At 38.2% G+C, this 17,382-nt stretch overlaps 2 protein-coding genes across 2 annotated transcripts in view; one reads left to right on the forward strand and one right to left on the reverse strand.

Annotated features, from left to right (window-relative positions):
* Positions 1-6,921, forward strand: CGAS (cyclic GMP-AMP synthase). Its single transcript, XM_064650138.1, has 5 exons — positions 1-854; positions 1,940-2,162; positions 2,940-3,185; positions 4,477-4,579; positions 5,232-6,921. The coding sequence occupies exons 1-5, from the start codon at positions 243-245 to the stop codon at positions 5,572-5,574; spliced, it is 1,527 nt and encodes a 508-aa protein (XP_064506208.1). The 5' UTR covers positions 1-242; the 3' UTR covers positions 5,575-6,921.
* The window catches only part of DDX43 (DEAD-box helicase 43), a 22,052-nt gene continuing 11,346 nt past the window's right edge, over positions 6,677-17,382 (reverse strand). The window contains exons 11-17 of the mRNA XM_064647399.1: positions 15,849-15,949; positions 15,011-15,098; positions 13,387-13,514; positions 12,696-12,805; positions 11,848-11,986; positions 10,993-11,080; positions 6,677-7,624 (exon numbers count right to left, since the gene is read on the reverse strand). Coding sequence (XP_064503469.1) covers positions 7,523-7,624; positions 10,993-11,080; positions 11,848-11,986; positions 12,696-12,805; positions 13,387-13,514; positions 15,011-15,098; positions 15,849-15,949 — 756 coding nt within the window. The 3' untranslated portion in view covers positions 6,677-7,522. The remainder of the gene's footprint in view (positions 7,625-10,992; positions 11,081-11,847; positions 11,987-12,695; positions 12,806-13,386; positions 13,515-15,010; positions 15,099-15,848; positions 15,950-17,382) is intronic.

The raw sequence follows: 17,382 nt of genomic DNA on the forward strand, positions 1-17,382 counted from the left end.
GGAAAACGCTCTCCACGGATTGGAGAGAGGGAGGTGGCTGTCTCCGCGGGATGTCCCGGCTCAGTCTGGCTTTTACCGTCAGAGCTTTGCCGTGCCCGGACTGAACTCGCGCCTGGCGAGTTTCGTTTCCTGACGAAGGCGCGTTGCCTGGAAAAGGAACTCGCCCGAGGCCAGAGGCGGGAACTCCCCTGCCCGCAGGGCTGCGCTCCGCCGTCCTCCGGGTGCGGAGAGGAAGCGGTGCCATGGACGGCGCGGGCGGCACACGGGCGCGGGGCAGGCGGGGGTCGCGAACCGCAGCTCCGCGGGGCCGGGGCGCGCCGAGGAGCGCAGCCCGCAGCCCCTCGCGGGGCGCGCCGAGGAGCGCAGCCCGCAGCCCCTCGCGGGGCGCGCCGAGGAGCGCAGCCCGCAGCCCCTCGCGGGGCCGCGTCGCGGGCGAAAGCCCGAGCGGTGCCACGACCCGCCGGGCACCGCGGACGGACGGACCCCCCGCCCGGGGCGGGCGCCCGGGGCAGCGAGCCCACGCTGCCTCGGCCCTGCCGGCGGGCGGCGTAGAGGCGCCCCCCGCCCCGCGGAGCAGAGCGCGGGCCACCAGAGTCCCCGCGGCTCCGCGGAAGGTTGCGGTGGTGCCCGACGGAGTGGCTGCTGCCCCCGTAGCCGCCCCCCGGCCCCTGCCAGACACCCTGCGGCTCCACGAGGTGCTGTCGCGGCTTAGCCTGGCCCGCAGGGACGTCTCCGAGGCGTCGGCGCTGGTGAATATGGTGGTTCCGCACCTGGTCCAGACCATCCGGAGCAGAGACGGCGCCTTCAGCTCCATAGAGCAGCACAGCGCCGGGAGCTACTACGAGCGCGTCAAGGTGGGTTCGGAGGCACCAGTAGCGCCTCTCCCCCCGTCCCGCCCGGGTGCGGGGCCGGGCTCCGGCCGCAGGTGGCGGGCGGCTCCCACGGGCCGGCGGCGCGCTGCTCCTGCTGCTCTGAGCCGGCCCTTCCCGACAAGTTAAAACTGTAGGGTGGCTGCGTTAGTTAACCACAATGCCTTCTAAAGTGATAAATAACCTACTGAAAGGTGTGTACGTATGCGCGTTCAGTCAGAGACGCTGCCTGAACAGGACTCACGGCAAGCCCCGCTCTTGCACAGCACGCAGGTGAGCCCGATGTAACCGCAGTATAGGACTACACGAAAGGCCCTGTGCCAGTTTCTAGTTTATACTTTTTTAAAAAAGCAGGAGTGATGGATCCAAATTGAAAGATGGGAAATTTAGGCTAATTTAAGCAGAAATTTGTACTGTAAGGGTGGTTGGACACTGGAACAGGTTGCCTGCCCAGGGAGGCTGCGGATGCCCCAACCCTGATAGTGTTCAAATCCAGGTTGGATAAGGCCTTCAGCAACCTGATCTAGTGGGAGGTTGATCCTAAGACATCAAGGTGTCACTGCCCACGGCAGGGGAGTTTGGACTAAATGATCTTTCAGGTCCATTCCAACCCCTTAACATTCTCTGATTAAGCAGTGCCTTTTCTTCCTGGTTCCAGCACACCCTGGAACAAAGTCAAATATGTGGACCCTTGTTTTTTTTGGGGGGGGGTGTTAAAAAAACATCTTCAGACATAGCAGTGCATTTTTTTCTCACAGATGATTCCTATGTGCAAAAGGATGACTGAGTTCAGCATTTATGCATTACTCAGAACAGCTCGAGAATCTTAAAGCATTTTTAAAAATTAATAAGTTGGAAAGCTTGGAAGTACACTGCTATCAGTAAATTGCTTTTCTCCACCCAAATGCACAGTAATCTTGCAATACAAATCCACAGAAATAAGCTCATATTTCACACCAGACATGAGAAGTACATCAAGACAGTTGTAGATAAAACCACAACCGGTATAAAAATCTAAAGAGAATAAAACTCAAGCTGCACATTCCTTGTTGTATTCTCCTACTTTGCAGATATCTCAACCAAATGAGTTTGACATCATGCTGGTAATACCTGTTGAAAGGCTTCAGCTGGATGAGTCTGATGACACGGGAGCCTATTATTACCTAACATTCAAAAGAAATCCAAAAGAAAAGTATTTGTTGAAGTTTTTAGATGAAGATGGAAAATTATCAGCCTTTAAAATGCTTCAAGCACTCAGAGAAATTATTAAACAAGAAGTAAAAAACTTTAAAAGTAAGTACTGAGATAACAAGCTTCACCTAGGAGTGCTAAAAATCCAGTTACGTTCTGCATATGCATTGCCCTCTTGTTAATAAAATGGGTTTTCCTCCCCATCAACTGTCTTTTTGTGGCAATGGAGCTGTAACTCCTCCTGTCCCCAATATCTCAAGTTTTGTCTTGTGTTAAGAATCACAAATACATCAGAGCTAATCATATTACGTGATTAAGTCCACTATGCAATCCTCTTTCTGTATGAAAATAGCAAATATTAAGGGTACTATTGTATGCTTGGTACTTCTTACATGATCTGTGTATTTTGCACCTATTCATCAAAGGGCTCTTTGTACACAACAAAGAGCTTTCTTTTACATATTACCTAATATTTTATATCAGTTGATACAGAAAATGTATCCCCTTATAGGGTTATTTTCCTCCAAAGCCTTCAGAAACATTGTGGCCAAATCTTTTCAGTGTGTATTTTCAACAGTGAAGCACGTCACTGGAAAACATTACTGTATTTCTGATTCTTACACAGTAAATCAAACACAGCGGTTCAAAAGTAGTGTTCCTTATTTCATAGAAGTCATCAACAGGCCTTCTTAATGTTTTATTTAACATCCATATCCTGTAGGATAAAGAGCCAGTGACTGAACCCAGGTATGTCTTTTGATTGATTATGAATTCCTCATTTGTAAAAACCTTAACATTCTTCAAAAAAGGTTCCTTATGTATGCGTGCGTATATATATACATATATCTAACATGAAAAATCACTCTTCTTTGTTACTAGATGTGGAAGTAACTGTGACAAGGAAAAAGGCTGGAAGCCCTGCAATAACTCTTCAGATCAAAAATCCTCCATCAGAAATATCGGTGGACATCATCTTGACTCTGGAAGTTCACCACAGCTGGCCGCCCAGCACACAGGATGGCCTCAAAATTAAACAGTGGCTGGGAACCAAAGTCAGGAGAGAGTTCAAATTGACATCAGTTTATTTAGTAGCCAAGCAAAACAAAAGAGAAAAGGTTCTAAGAGGTACCTCAAATATGGACAATAATAAGTCATGAAATATCTTCTCTACAACTTGATCACTTACCAGTGCTATAGAAAGGGTATCCAGATCTGTGCCTCTGAGGTACAGATCTTTATCTCATCCTGGATATATCCAGATCAAAGACAACTGAAATCCCTCTTTAAAACATCAGATTTGTGATACTGCTTGTCTTGTACGGAAATCTAAATACAAAACTGATCTGGCAGGCTGTACACTATCCATTCCTAAGAGCATTATATTAAATCTACTCCAGTCAGACACATGGATATGAACCTTCCCTATGCTCGCGCTGTACTTAACAGCACTATACACTCCTTTGTTTTGTAAAGAAAAAAAATAAATTAAAAGACTTCTAAAAAGGCAGGGAACATCCTTGCACATGGGACTGCACCCAGAAATCAGATACTTCTGCAGGAAGCAAACTGTGTACTTTTCTATCAAGATACATTATTTCTCATTGAACTCTGGTATGGCTACAATGTTTTATTTTTGTTTCCTTCAGACCAAGCCTACATTAGTTTGCAGAAACATCCTGACTTGTCATTGCATTATGAGAACTGATGATTTTAACAAAAACACCTCAGACAATCTGGTATTTTTTTAATTAGCATGCCTATGTTATCAGTGCCAAATAAATCATTACTGCTATACTGGGCTATCTCTTTCTGGGCAAATTAAATGCAGAGTAACTGAGCCAAACAGGCAAGGCAAACAGGATAACACATGTAAAGGAAGACAAAAATGATTGCTGGTGTTAAAAACAAGGTGTTGAGCTCTGTTAGCAATTATTTTCAGAAGCATGACCAGAAGAACAAAAATAAGTGCTTTAGAACAGCCACCATACTCGAGATAAACTCACAAGCCTGCTGCACAAAGAAAAACCAGAAAACACAGTAAGCATACAGAAATTCAAAGGTCATAGATTTCTATGAGTAGTGCAATTCCGCAAATCATGTTCAACAAATTCAGGAAAAATCGGAATTAAGCCTAATTTTGAAGTAAATCCAAATATTGTTATGAATTTAAAGCATCCACACAATTAACTATGTTCTATATTAATTACATTCTAATTGCCTTTGTGTGGAGCTGCTGGGGAATTAAGGAAGAACTAACTAACTACAGACACTGAATTATAATTTTTTTTTTTACAGGGGTAAAAAAATTGCCAATATTTAAAATTAAGGCAATTGCAAAGTGTCTCCTTTTTTTCTAGATTCAGATGCCGATACTTAGTGCTGTGTAACAATTTAACAGTCTTGTGTTCAACTTTAGGAAACACATGGCGACTCTCCTTCTCACATATTGAGAAGATGATGATGACGAACCACGGCCACTCAAAGACGTGTTGTGAATCTGATGGAACAAAGTGCTGTAGGTTGGTATTTCATATGAATATTTTACTTTAAGCCTGAGTGAGCCAGGCTAGTGCTGTCTAGCACTGTTTCAGTTTAGCATTTAAGAACTTTATTTAAATTACTCACAATAGGAAGCAAGAATAAGGCTTTTAGGTATAATAGTTCTATAGCAGTACTACACTGCATGTACTCGTTTGAATGTCTGACTTGCATTTACTTAATGAAAGGTGGAAACAATCATAGTTGCTGGTTTACACTATGAACTTGCCTTAGAATGCAAAGATGTGACTTGTTAAATAATCTTTCCCGAGTTCAGTCCTGTTTATAAAAAACAGCATAAAAGAGTGATGACTCAGCTTTCTGAGCAACATTACACTTCATATCAAGGCAATTTCTAAAATGATGGTGAGAAAAGAACTGCTGAGTCAGATCAGGATGAATAAATGAGTTTTCATTTTATAAAAACTGTTTTCCAGATTTCTTCAAAGAGGAAGAACAAAACCCACATGAGGTACAAAACCTCCTTAATAAGTAAACTAAGAAGTTGTTTGCCAATTATATCTTGTACTGAATCTAGAATGTCACAACTCATGCATAATTCTTTGTGTTTAAAAATGTAAAATACATAGAACTGTGTAGAAGGTACCTAATAAATTCTTATTTATTTAACAGGAAAGGTTGTCTTAAGCTGCTGAAGTATCTTCTAGAGCAACTTAAAATGAAATATCCAAAAGAGCTGGAAAAATTCTGTTCATATCATGTCAAAACTGCTTTTTTCCACTCTTGTGTCATGTGGCCAAATGACACAGACTGGATTTTGGGAGATCTGGATCATTGCTTTCAGAAATGTCTGGGATATTTTGTGGAGTGCCTGCAAAAGTCTCAGCTGCCTCACTTTTTTATTCCCCAATACAACTTGCTCAGTCTGGAAGACAAAGCGAGCAATCATTTCCTTGCAAGACAGATAAGCCATCAACTGAACAACAGATTCCCAATATTTCAGGAGAGCTATTAAAATCACTGTTTACATTAGCTATCTAATCATGTAGATTTGCATATTTAAAACAAAAAGTTCTGTACCATAAGTTACTTTTCAGTAGTCTGAAGGACAAGGCTCCCACGGGAGCCCAAACCCAGCTTTCAGCAAAAGAAAGCTCAGCTGACAAACATCTCATGATTCAAGTTTGGACCCTTGTCCTAAGACCTGTTAAAGTTCTACCTTATGGATTAAGCCTGGCTCCAGCAGAAATCAGAAAGGACTCTTGAGATGATTGTATCAGACCATGTCTAAACCCCTTTAATCCCTTTCCCCCTATGTAATTTTGGTTGAGGGAAATATTTAACCCACTGGGCAATGGTAGTAAAAACTTGTGTAATTCCCTAATTAACATAGCTCATCCTCTTCATTAACATGTCCGGCCCCAGATGCCTTTAAAATAGTGTTCTCATGTTCAATAAATGATTCCAGTTCCCCCATACTGGGATCGTGTCTAGCTTTTATTTTGCAGACCGCCACTCCTGAGTGGATGAAGACTTGTTGCAGAGGATAATCACCAGCAACAGTAAATAGAGAGAGAATTTTGTATCAAAATAATATGAAGTTCCTGAAGCAACTTTCCTTTCTGAGTCTTCAGAATTGCTCTGGAATTGGGTCTTTTCATTGGACTTTGGGTAGGAAGCAATCACTAGCTAATATGGTACAACCGAGTAAAAGTTACTGGGCCAATGAGTATTTGTATCATGAATCTTGTAGAAAGAAATGCATCTTTCAACCCCTATCAAAGAGGAAGACTCTTGATATGAAAGGTTATCAAAACCAAAATGCAGCATGAATCTGACAGTCTTGAAACTGGAATTCAGCTCTGTTTTTCTCATGCTGAAGAAATACCAGTTAGGGAAAAAAATTATATTTCCTACTACTAAAATTGTGCAGGTGAGATATACACAGCATTTGGGAACTGCTGAGCTGCAAGTGAATATATACTTTGCATCTCCTTAGAGAAGCCAGGGCAAGTCTGTATTTTTAGCCTACTTTTCGAAGGCAAAATAACCTAGTGGCTTAAATAATGCCCAGGTTTCACCTCAATTTTGAGCAAATAAAGAGGCAAGACCAAAAGAACATTTATAGAATGATTTTATTAAAATATTTTCATTTCACTAAATTCAGTTTATTAGTTTACTCATATGACACATAAACACAAGTTCAGACCAAGCGTCAAATGAAGGAATAACTTCTTCCCATATAAATTCCAAAGAGAGAAAATATGCCCCATTATCTGTAGGAATCTGTGTGACAGAAACTGTAAATGTAAAATTTGAATCAACTTTATCTGAAGGAAATAAAAGCTGACCTTCAAGTGTATTTGTTGCTCCATGACTTTGTTAACATTGCTATAGTAAACTCTGTTTTTCTTTAAACTAGAATATTACATCCATGAAAATAAGAGTAGAAGCTGTTTGCTTCCCAGTTAACCACAAACATGGACTTCTTGTCATGCTCTCCTCCATCAGAAGAAAATGCAGACCTCTAAAAAAAACCTTGAAAGTCTTAACAAAAATGACTTTTAATCTTAAGTTTTAAAGAAAACTTGCTTCAGAGAACATAAGTTACTACAAAGAGAGCAGTTTTTAAATAACTAAGTTATCCTTAGAAATACTTCTTTGTGCCAGTGGCAGACACAGCACATCAAGGCAAAGGTATAGTATTTTGAAGCTACACTGACAAACATTGCTTACAATGACTAATTCAGTTCTCTGAAAATAAAAGGAAAAATTATCTTTTACATTCTTATATATCGATACTGCATTTAACTAAAGCCTCCTTGAAACCAAACTAAATGGTTTATTTAAATTGGACAAATACAGAAAACAACCAAATGAAAAATGAAACTTATAAATTCAAGCCCATAGATGCTAACATTAACTATAATCACTTTGTTTCAAGTAGCTTCAAGGCATTACAGTTATTTTGAGAGCTTTCTCCAAGGTCTTTGTATATCTTTTTCTTTTCTGGTTTGAAATTGTTTGTACCTTTCTGCCATTGCAATAAGCTCGTCAGGAACTACCTGATAAGAAAGCAGCAGAAAAACAAGGTCAGTTTTAAATAAAGCTAAAATTTTAGACTCTCCTTTATAAAAATACTATTGATCACTTATCTGGCTTCTGTCACTTTGCAGATTCTTTTCTGTAGAGATGCATAGAGAAATCTTTTTACATAAAATTGTACTGAAATATACCAAAAAATCATAGTGTCTCTGGATTTTCAATTATATATCTCTGCTTGTATGACCATATCTGATGACGATGTATAACCAGCTAATTACGACACTGCATTTCAGGGAGAAGTTTATCTTTCAGTGATAATGAACAGCTGGTAAAAACATTCAGTGCCACTAAAAGATGATACCATACTATATACATCTATTTGAATGTTGATATTTTAAATTCTTTATGGAAGTTTTAAGAGACTCTAAAGAGAAACTTTGGGACTTCAAAGTGTTGCCATAGGAACAGTTCTCATGTGTGTATAACAAAGCTAAAAGACAAGAAAAGCAGGAGAAAGCAGTCAGTTCTCCCATCACTGGGAGGTTGCAAGAGCACCTTAGTAAGATCCACAGTGCTTTTTGGCATGTTTGTAATTATATGGAAAAGAAGGTGAATAGTATCATCAACAAACTGTCACCTCAGAGTTACTCACATTCATAAGGACTAAAGCCTGGTGTGAAAGATTACAAACAGACTTATTAGGCTGAGCGACAGTGACCACTGAATGAAAAAAACCTATAGACCATTCTTTTGCTCATAGGAACAAAGGCAGTGTCCAACAAGCCTCCTAAAACCAGGTCAGGCACAATGCTGACATTAATGCGATGTGTATTGCAAGAAGCACTATGGGTGACTGTAATGTCAAGAGAGGTCTTGGATCATGAACCTATCAAAGCCAGTCTGCTTCAACAATCTGTGACAGCACGTAGCCATGCAGCAGGTGGAACTCGCCCAGCCCAGAATCAGTGTCCTGATTAGAGCAAAGAGCAGCGTGTGAACGTGGCATTAGTGTGAGTGCTCAGTCTGTGTGATTTGTCCCTCTGCCAGTGGCACAAATACAGTGCAAACAGTATAGTGCAAACAAATGTCAATACTTTTTACGTCTTCCTAAAAATGCCTAGACCTGGCGATGCTTGGACAGGAAGAAAATGCAGCCAGGACAAAGGGTCTGGTGGAGCAGGAAGATACATTCCTCTAGTTCCCATTTCTTTTGTCAGGCCTTATAATTCAGCAATGCTTGCCATTTGCTATCAGCAACTTTTTCTTGAGCTGGCATGAGGGACAGCTCGCTAGTATATATTTTATGTGGTGAATTGCTCTCACTGGTAGACAGCTGCCCTGGCTGTCAGGAGTCTACAGAACATGATGCCTCTGGAACAGTCTGTTCTGTCTAAGTTTTAGAACATTATGTAAAAATAAAAGTGAAAAATGATGCACCTCCAGCTGAAAGTCACTACAGACTTCTATCATTGGAGATAGAAGTAATGAGACAAAGTTAGTTTTCAGTTGAAACACTGAATGATTTTCTTCCACAGTATCAGATCCTCTCCTACAGCTTGAAGCATAATTTATTCCAACTAAAATTGCAACAATTTCTTCCAAGAGTGGTTTTCGAGCAGGCAAGGGTGGGAAGAAGCAAGGATATGGGAACATAAAAATCTCAGTGAGGTAACATCCAGCTTCTAGTGGTTTGTTGGAATTTTTTCATGGACAATCTGTGTATCTGCTAAACATGTAAGTCAGACAGGGTAGTTCAAGTGAGAAAACAGAAAAACATAAAGATTCCACAATTTATACGGAACACTTTGCTTGGTATTACAGAGATTACTATTTTTCCACCTGTTTCCCTAATAAATCTGTCCATGCTTCCTAATAAGCTTTTATATATAAAAGATCCCTGCAGCATGATACAGATACCTTTCTGTGGTACCTGTTTTTCTTTATATATTCTGTATATTCAAAATCATGGAGAACATATGGCTAACAAATACAGTTTACCTCTTTTGAAATTGAAGGATTCTGAACCTTCAGACCATGTTTTCAGTGCTCTTCTTCCCTTTTACATGATGCTTTAAGACTGAAATAATGGTATTTTCATTGTCACGAGAAAAAAACCCAAAAAACCAACAACCATCTTGTGTGTATGGATACTTCCCTAGCAGATGAAAGTAAGTTTGAGAATAATGCTGCAACTAAAAGTAACCCTTGAAAGCAAGGATTCATAGATCCTCTTTTCTCCTCTGAACTTAAGAGACTGTTCCCAGCTGAATTATCACACATCAAAAACCCCCCCCCACAAACCAGTTTGGGAACTTCACAGTCTGCAGCTGGAATCAAGGCTTGGAAGGTAGCGGTTGATGCAGAATACAAACCAAGGCACCTCTAATTTCCATTTAAGTAGCTTCAAAGCATCATTACTGGTTTCACCTCTTACATTTTCTGAATAAAAATAAAACGAAACCCAAAAAAACCCCACCTCAACCATAAACCTCAAATCTGCAACTTTAGAAATTATTAAGTGACAACTTATTTTTTTTTCCCTTTTCCTCCCTCAAAAGCATCCTACTAGGTTTGCAATAAAGTGACATAACATCTTTCAAAGAAGAGTTGTAAGCCAGAAGATTCAGGTGAAGCTCTAACCCAGGCTTTAAAGTTTGAGTAAGAATGTCCACAGTAACAACCGCAAGTTCCAGGTAAAAGCCATTTAGTTTGTACTAATGCTCTCATCCATCCAAACAAAAAAAAAACAACCAAACAAAATTTAAACTCAAGACAGGGCATGAACTGGGGACTATAAATCAGGCAAAATACTGTTTCTTGTTACAGCAAGAAACAGCAGCACAATTGTCTCTGGTTTCTCAGATATGGTGTCAAGAAAAAAATACATTTCCTTAAAGAAAGAAATCACACTCCAGTCCTATTTCCCATACTATTTACAAGCATCAGTAAGAAAGACAGCTTGGAAAAGTACATGCAGGTACCAGAACTGTCAGATATAATAAACATATAGATAGTTGAGCTTCTTCTGATATAAATATTGTTAATATTTACATTGTTAAACAAGAACATTGGTACATGCATCCAGAAGTGAAATACAAATGGAATAAAACAGACCCTATTAATCTTCTGCAGACCTCAATGTGTGCCTATGCTAGTTACTTTTTCTTTGGACATGGAATGCTTTGCTTAAAGTTCACAGTTCTGTTCTGGGAATCATCTGTACGGTAAAATACTTCTAAGGCTATCCAGGACAAGAGAGACTTCAATATCCATTTTTTTCCCTGAGACACTAGAAACATTCACCAAGAAAGGTCTAAATAGGCTTCATGACCTGCTTCAGGTGCTAATCTAGAACCACTATAAATCTTAGCCAGTAATATATTCTTACTTGGTTTGTTCTTTCCAGAATTTCAATCAGCTCAGAAGCAAACTTCCAATCATTCTTTGTGACCAGCGTTACTGCTTCCCCAGTGCGTCTAGACAAGGAATGAAGTAATTGTTGATCTTCAAAACAACTGTTGTCAGGTTTTTTCTACTGACCTATACACTAATAAACTGTACTACAGGCAATATTACTGAGCTTGTAGATAAAAGTGGCTTGAATATTTACTATGCACATGACAGAGAGTAACTTTTCAGGAAGATCAGAATACAGCAATTCTCCTGAAATGGAGCAAAGGCACAACTACTTCAGACTTTTAGATAATGAACCCAGCATAAAGACAATGTATTTAAGTATGAAGAGACAGACATTCGTATCATGATTAAAATAAACACATACATGAGAAAAATCACACTTGTACCAACCTATAAATGCAGCATCCAAAAGTGCTAAAACCAAACTACACCACCATGATAGACTGAAGACTTTGAATTTATAGATGTTTTTCCCCTAATATGCTGTCTAGAAAATTAAACAACTTAGCGGCTCATAAAGAGATAAACAAAGAAGCGACATTTCAGAATATCTATGCAGACATTGTTTTGAATTGTAATTCTTCCTCACATTTAAATCAGCTTTTAAACATCATTCAATAAGAGAAAAGTGTAAAACTTAGTTCAGTTAAATTAAAGGTAAACAATTTAAAAAGAAGGTAGTATGTTTCTAAACCATCCTTTGATAGACCGAAGTCTTAACTTCCCCACCCCACATCACTTGTAGCTCTAGAATTTGACAAGAATGCAGTGCATAAAACATAACAAGACATTGATAACACATTACTATTTTCTGGTAAACACTTACCCTGCTCTTCCAGTACGACCTACTCTGTGAACATATTCTTCAATGTTGCGAGGGAAATCGAAGTTAAAAACATGAGTAATATCATGCACATCAAGGCCGCGAGATGCTAAGTCAGTAGCTACCAATATTTTAACTTTGCCTAAAATAAGTACAACAGAAAAAGAATGGGAATTTATGGAATAAACAGAAAACACAATCCAGCCTATTGCTTTTAATGTGCTTATTATTCTTAACACATAAAGGAAAATATGTTCATTGCACATCACACTGAGCTAGCTCTCAAGGTGGTAAGTAAGCACTCAGAATGTCATTTTACTATTATTTGCATTTCACAAGTAGAACAGCAGGGTGCAAAAGTAAGAAGCATGCCTCCTTATATGATATAATAGAGCCTGTGAAAAGAACAGAAACTTCAGCCACTATATTCTCAACTAACACTCTTGTCACAGAACTAGTCTTTTATTAGCAAGTGTTCACATAACTCCAAAGTATAACCCTACTGACATAATCTGGAGCAGAACTGTTTCACTGAAAGCACCCTCATCTGACACTTAAATTTTTACCATTCTGTAGACTAACACAATACTGACTTTTCCAGAGATGTCAATAACAAAACAAACCTTAATTATAAATTATTAAACTCTTAGACATTCCAAATTTTATTGAAGAGCAATCTCTTTTGTTTTCTGCTTTTTTGTTTGTCAAATTAATACACATAATTAAGAGCTCTTTAACATTTTAATTTTTATGGTACTAAAGAGACACAGCACTTACAAATAGACAAGCATCTGAACACAACAACCTTCAAAAGCCTGCCTAAACAAACCAGTACTTCAGTACAAACTCACCTTTCTTGAAGTCATCTAAAGCCTGTTCTCGATCACACTGTTCCCTGTTACCGTGAAGTGACTGTACTGGAATTCCTTGGATACCAAAGTCGCTTGCTAAGTCATCAGCTCTAGGATGAAATAAAGCAATGGTTCTTAAAAAAAAGAAAAAAGAAAATAGTGCAGTATCTAGATTTAGATCCAAAAGATAACGTGACAACAAAAGCTAACCGTGTGCCTAAGGGCAAAACCATGCCTAGGTCTGCTGACATTTATTATAAAACAGTATGAAAGCAAGACTATTTCCCACAGAAATGTTTATCCTTATTTATATATAAAAGAAATATTAGATTATTTTTGCATTGTTCACTCAAAAAGTTCAGGTATGGTACAATTACCACCCCCCACCAATCAGGTCTTGTATGCATCAGCTGCGTATGAAAGTAAACAGGACATTGCATTCACGTATCCCCAAGAATCTTAACATATAACTTTATGTGGAACTGAGACTTGCCACCACCACTAATGATGCTAAAAAATATACAGCCAGTATGAAGGAATAAATAAATAAAAATAGTACTACTACCAGCACATTGTGGACAAGAGCTCCTACACTTGGTAACTATTATGTGAACTAAGAAACTCCTAAGTATTTTTGTTAGGGAAAAATAAAAAAAAAGAACAGATGTGATACTGGGAAGTGATTACATACGTAAGCTTTTTTCCCACAAAAATGATGACCTTATCTTTTGGCTTCATAGACTCAATGAAGCCATACATGAAAGCTCTCTTTTCCTCCTCAGCGATAACGACAACTCTTTGTTCTACTGTATTTACTGCCTGTCAAACAGTAAAAAGGTACGTTAAGTAGAAACAGATTAGAACAATATTTTTTCTGTTAATTCCCATATTACAAAACTAATAATAAGATACCATGAAAAACTATTTTAAACAGAAAGTATGTATCCGTTTGGAGTTCAAACAATGGAGATTTCTGGTCTCCTAGTTGCTTTAGGAAAATATTAAAATTTATCTTTAAGCAGCTTGCCAAACCATGTATCTGAAGAGATTTAAAGGGTACAGATTAGTGAAGTGAAATAAATAATTCTAGTAGTAGTGAAAATCAGATTGAAGTTCTTTAATTTGAGTATATTTTATGTTTATCCAAAGCAAGTCGGAACAGTGTCAGTCTTACCTGAAACTACAAGCCTTTTGAAGAAGATTCTGTAAATCTACCTGAAATTATTAGTTCTAATTATTCCAACAATAGTTCATTAATAAAATCTTTACTCCATCCTATCTGAAGGTTACCACAGAATGTCTAAGCTATACCACGAGTAGTATAAAGGTGTAGACATTCTCACAGCATAGTATCATGTTTTTGTGGCAAGAGTTGAAGAATCAATCAAGTACACCAAGATTCTCTTTCCGCATTGGAACTCTTCCCCCCAGATATCACCTCTTCAGTTAAGAGAAGCCCCCGTAAAAGGAGATGAATGAATTAGATAAGAGAGCTACAACAGCAGCTGATGTCTTTAAAATTTGTCTTCTGTCTTTGACAAAGATATGCCCTTTGATAAAAGTGTAGTTCTGAACAGAATAGATGAAAAGCACATTTTCCCTCCATTTCTACCTAAACGTGTACTGGATACTAAGTTTCCTCATTTGCCATCACTAAAAAAAGTGGAACTGAAAAGGAGAATTTCCTAAGATCTTGGGAACTACTGTTTCGGTAAATTCTGCTGGTATTGAAGCCAACTATACGTAGCTGCACAACAATGACAAGTATGCAACTACACCCACATTTTAGAAGTTTTGGACTTTAAAGACAGTTCTTACTCTAACACATACTTCCCGCTCCAGACAAGTGTCCTCCAGGAGTTTGGTATAGAGCTCCCACTCCCTTTGAGAAAGAAACAGTTAGGAAATACAGGTTCAGATAAGGATCTGTATGCATTAGAAGGAAGGCCTTCAGAAAGAAAACTAAGTAAGGTACAAGAACTTGATGAACAGAAGTGAAGGCTGCAAAAATAAGGGTTCATGCAAAAACACTTGGTAAAGCAAAGTACAACAAACATTCAATGTGATTGATACTTGTTGCTTTCATGTCTTCTACTGAAGAGCTAAGATTTCAAGATGATGTTACAGAAACATAAAGAACAAAGCTCTTTTATACTTCTTAAATTTTTAGTTGTTTCTAAACTTTTAAAGAAACTTTAACATGCATGATTTTAAAAGTTACATGCATTTACTTACATATAGTTACAAGCAAAAATTTTCCTAGTTTAACTGTAGGTTTACAAAAGCAAGGAAAAAAAACCAACAGGAAAACTTACTGCTAAGTCAAGAGTGCCAACATATACAATCATGGGATTTTTCAAGTAGGATTTTGCTAGGCGACGAACACCATCAGGCCAAGTAGCACTAAACAGGAAGTGAAGAGGAAAACAGACGTCAGAATAGTGTGTAAAATCTTCTCCAATTCATTAGTTTCACCAGTTTCTTTCTTTTCTTTCTTATACAACAGTGAAACACTTCGGCATGCAATTACAATGGTGAGTTTACATAATATTTAGAACTAATCTTAAGCTAAGAGTAAACAGCACTCAAGCTTGAAAGACAACTTTTTTGGTTAAAGGTACACACAACAGTTATGGAGCCTTTCTAATGAAGCCTAAGGTGAGTTTAGTAGTTCAACAACACCTAATAAGCAAGTTTCTAGTCAGTTTTCTCTCTAAAATCATAGCTCCAATGCAAAATACAGTAACAAAAATTATTGTTGGGATATTCTATTGTTAAGTTCCCAAAAGCTGTATAACTTCAAAATTAATCCAAGTACAGACTAGCACAGGCACTGATCAGAAGGTCAGGAAACACATTTGGTCCCAGATGGAGAAGTGGAAGTTGGCACTTCAAACTGATATGGCAAATTCTAGCACTCCCAGGATACCTTCCTTACAGTTGAAGAAGATTCATTTCTGATGTCAAACATCAGAAAAGGCATTATAAAATGGAAAAAAAAATAGTGAAATGATTCATTAGGACTGACTACACAGAATTAGAAAGTAAACTAGTAAAAGTTTAAATGAACTGACCCCTTTGTTTCGAAATTAAGTTGTTCAATAGCCTTATGTTTACAGTGTTCAAGTACTGAGTACTATTATGTTTAGATACCTCGTCATAACAGTTTGTCTGTCAGGCCGCACATCTATTAGGATCTTCATTATCTGAGGTTCAAATCCCATGTCCAACATTCTGTCAGCCTCATCTAAAACCTGCTCAGAAACAAGGTGATTTATTCTGCCTGGTTCCTTAGATAAGGTTTTCAGCAAGACATTACACAGCAGATGATTTTAATGGTAACAGTTTTAATTGCAGAATCCACTCCATAACTTATGGCAAAACCTGTTCAACTTCTGTTTTACCTCTTCAATTTCTTTGACACTTTTTCTTTGAGTAATACAAATGAAAAAGGAAATCCACAGCATCTTTAAAAGCACAAACTCACTGAAGATAAAACAATCATTTCTTTTAACAGTAATTTGCTGGATGCCTAAAACTAAGCACAGAATTAAAAAAACCCAACAAAAATCATAACTAACCAAACCCGGAGGGAGACAACCCTCACTATACACTTTCAATAAGAAATTTTCGGTAATTTAAAGGGGAAATCTCATTTCTCTCTCATCAGAGATCTCATACAGGATCAAAATATGTTATCAATTTAGTTCCTCATTAGAAGTAGGAAAAAAGCCAGAGCATACATTCTGGCTCACACTAGGACAACACTCTGCAGAACTCCCAGAGCTCAAGCTTGTTTCATCTGGTAGAAAAAAACCAGAAAAGTACAAGCGAGCTGGAGGACTGAATACAACTCTTTGGAACGTATTTTTTTTCTAATATACAAGCATCCTTGTGAATTATTTCAGTTTCATACAAAGGAAGAAGACTGGCATCTAAGACTAATTTATCTCATTTGATTTACACCAACTCTAGTTGAAAATTAAAGTTATATGAATTGTGCTTTTAAGTATTGACATTTTCTAGTCACTTATGTGGAAACAGAAGACTTTGATGATAATCCCTTTCTACTCTCCCAATTTTGCTATTCCATTATTTTCTGATATTTTTTATATAAAAGGTTTTTAGTACATTATTTATGTAAATCTCTGAAATAATAACAAATCATCAACCGAGAGACAGAAGACAAGAATTCTATTTCTTGATTTAATCCTCTTTACTTTCAGAGGGTTCATAGAGATTTCATTAACCACATGGATTCTAATACAATGGCAAGGCTAAAACATCACTAATTTTATATATGGAGTTGGCTACCATGCCCTTTTCAGCAGTAGAAGCCTTCTGTGCTATTAAGCACACTGGTAGGGAAGGGAAAAGAAAGCTGGAAAGGGAAAAGAAAGCACCTAAGTATGTCTATTAGATGGATCAGAGTAGCTGAAGTTTACTTTCCTTATTTCAGATAGCTGTCTAATAAAGATGAAAGGTTGTAATAGATAAGTAGTTAGTAGCAGTAATTTTTTCAAATGTCTCATAGCCAGGTTCTGTTCTACAAGCTAGATGTCCCCCAAATAACACAATCTTAGGTTTCTTATTATCTACACTATTTACTTGTTTGTTAATATTGTTCACTTCAGTTCTATTTCTTAGCAAGAAATTATTACAAGCCAGTTCTTCATGTGAAAATTAT

Source organism: Pseudopipra pipra, chromosome 3, assembly GCF_036250125.1.
Source record: "Pseudopipra pipra isolate bDixPip1 chromosome 3, bDixPip1.hap1, whole genome shotgun sequence".
In the NCBI taxonomy this organism is placed as follows: domain Eukaryota; kingdom Metazoa; phylum Chordata; class Aves; order Passeriformes; family Pipridae; genus Pseudopipra; species Pseudopipra pipra.